This window comes from Buceros rhinoceros, unplaced genomic scaffold (genome assembly GCF_000710305.1).
Source record: "Buceros rhinoceros silvestris isolate BGI_N320 unplaced genomic scaffold, ASM71030v1 scaffold32094, whole genome shotgun sequence".
NCBI lineage: Eukaryota > Metazoa > Chordata > Aves > Bucerotiformes > Bucerotidae > Buceros > Buceros rhinoceros.
Genome location: NW_010407049.1, coordinates 4,285 through 6,987, shown reverse-complemented (window position 1 = coordinate 6,987; position 2,703 = coordinate 4,285). Strand labels below are relative to the sequence as shown.

The following is a 2,703-nucleotide window of genomic DNA, read 5'->3' as shown; positions in this document are numbered from 1 at the left end:
TACACAGCCCTAAAGTTTACCTGTTTACCACCTGTAAATGAATAGATTTTGCACATTTATAATTAAGATGGCATAACAGTTCAGAATCGACGGCAGATTGACTTGGCCTGTTCTCCATCCCTAGGCTACTTTCTGCTGGAAGTACCGGCAGTGGCTAGTACAATGAAAACACACTCCCATTTAAGCTGGAAAAAAAATGTTGCAACGTTACAGATATTCTGTATTTATATATCTGATTGAATGAGATTAAGAAGGTGTTTGGAGGCCAGCCTTGGTTCTCCCCCAGCAGTTTATTTTCTGTCCTTTTGCCCCTCAAAAGCAAGAGCAATGCAATTCTAGGTGAATTAAGTGAGGGGGGAAACTACAATAAACTGTGAAATATCTTACTTTGTAAACTTTCAAAGGAGACACTTAGGGGTATCCTGTTTGTGTCCTAATTAATTTTCTCTCACATTTTCACATTATTTAGTTTATTAGGGTGGTAATATTCAGTTAATAGGGCCAAAACCTGACTACGGTCATTGGAAAAGACCTTTTTGCCAAGTGTATCTTTCACATGCCCCTGTGGCACTCCCCGATAAAATAAAAGTCCTGCTCCCATTGCTGTGGATATACAGCACACACAAACTCAGCATATGGGTACCTCATACTCTTTGTGGTACATGATTAATGCATACATTCCCCTGTCACACCTTTGTTCGCAGGGGATGTGATCAGCCTCGGGGACCGACAGCTTACTGTGATGCACATGCCTGGTCACTCAAGGGGTAGCATTTGCTTACATGACAAAGAACGGAAGATCCTGTTCAGTGGAGATGTGGTGTACGATGGATCCATGATTGACTGGCTTCCCTACAGCAGAATCAGTGACTATGTTGCAAGCTGCAGGCGCCTGATGGAGCTGGTGGACAGAGGTCTGGTGGAGAAAGTACTGCCTGGGCACTTCAACATTTTTGGGTCAGAAAGGCTGTATCGGTTAGCTTCTAACTACATTTCACAAGCTGGAGTGTGTCACAAAGTTTCTACTTGTGCCATGAGGTCCATTGCAAGCATAGTGCTCCGCATCACAAATCCGAGAGTCACTTCTTAGTGCGGATCATGTGATCTGCTTCCTGTTGAGAGAAGAAATGGCTTGTGAAAGTGTCAATAGAAGCAAACGTGGTGTGAGTTAGTAAACAACTGGAAAACGGATGCAGATGAGCTGAAAAAATTCTCCCTATTTTTGCCTATTTTATTCCTATTTTCATAAAAAGCACGTAAGCTAGTAGCCTTAGACAAAGTTACCATTTTTCTTTCTAGTTTTCCAGAGCATGTTTGCACAGGTATTATGATTGGAGTACATTAGTTTATTTTTGTTATGATTCTGACAGATGCATATTGCCAAAATGAGAGGTTTTACTTCATGCCCGAAACCTTGTTGATGTTGCAATAGGCTTGTGACCATTCACTCAAGTCCTGCTCAAGTTTTGGCCAAAGAACTGGTGTGTGCTGGGAACAGCATAGTTAAGTGACAGCAAGAGCCACACCTATGCAGGACTTGGTGGGCAGAAAGAGACAAGGGCCGTTCTGCAACCCTGGTCACCTGCCACTGTGGTCTGCTGCACCCATCATCGCTTGCATCTTTGCAGAGGAGCTGGCTGGCAGCTTCTTCAGAATGCAGTAACCTATGGAAATGCTATAGACCAAACTTCCAGGCAGGAAAGTACAGATAAATCAGCTTTTGATGTGGATCCAACAGCAGATGAGCTGCAGCTGTTCCCTTGCGCCGCAGCCAAGGAGCAAGAATGAGCACTCTTACCATTGGCTACAAACTGCTTTGCTTATAGGTTTGTTAGTTAGGAATTTTTGTGAACTAATGAATTCGTTAGACTAGCCTGTACAAAGTGGATTGAGCCCTTGCTTGATGTGTTTGGGTTTTTTTTCTGTTGAGCTCATAAAAAAATAATATTTACAGAGTATGTTCCTCTGTAAATTTGAGAGAACGCAACTGTGACAACCTTAAAGATTTTATTTGTGTTGTAGAGTGTTTTAATATGCCTGGATTGTAACTTGGTTGTTAATGCTCTGTGGCAGGGGAAGGAGGAAGGAGGCTTTAAGGTTCCCTTACACTGCTGCAGGTGCTGGATTAAGCAGCCAGTACGCTTGTTACCGCATGTTGAATGTAACTCCAGCTGTTTACTGTTTGCTTATGATGAAGTGTTCGGTGCATATGGTTTGGATGAATAGTGAAGTGCATTGCATTTGAGTCTGTTCCAAAAAAAGTTGAATGCATTGAGAAATGCTAAATGACATCATAACTTCCTTATGAAAGCTGAATGTGTGTTGTTTAAAAGCTGTTGAAATGTTTAGAGTTTGTGTAATTATTCTAACAGCCTCTCTATATTTAACTTTTTTAAAACGACACTGTCTGACAGTATTTTTGTATATAGACATACTTTCCTAAAAAGAGTGTGGATATTTCCCCAAATTTTAGTGGAGTTAACTTATTTGTTTGGCTTTCACTTTATGGGGAAACCTTTCCCCCCACCTCTCATCATACCCAACAGAAAGGCAGCCCAAAGATGGGACTCTAAGGCATGGGGGAGTGGAAGTTGATAGCCTTCCTTAATAATTGTAAATTCTTGGTGGAAAAAAAAAAACAGTTGCAAACTGAAAAGCATCTCTCTGAAAATTAGAAAAGAGAATATGTTATGTGATGTTTTT

At 41.3% G+C, this 2,703-nt stretch overlaps 1 protein-coding gene across 1 annotated transcript; it reads left to right on the top strand.

Annotated features, from left to right (window-relative positions):
• Window positions 1–704: 704 nt before the first annotated feature.
• On the top strand, window positions 705–1,090 carry MBLAC2 (metallo-beta-lactamase domain containing 2; the record flags this gene model as incomplete). The annotated part of the gene is made up of 1 exon (XM_010134349.1): window positions 705–1,090. A coding segment is annotated over one exon (386 nt), but the record flags the coding sequence as incomplete, so codon positions are not given.
• Between the last annotated feature and the right edge of the window lie 1,613 nt (window positions 1,091–2,703).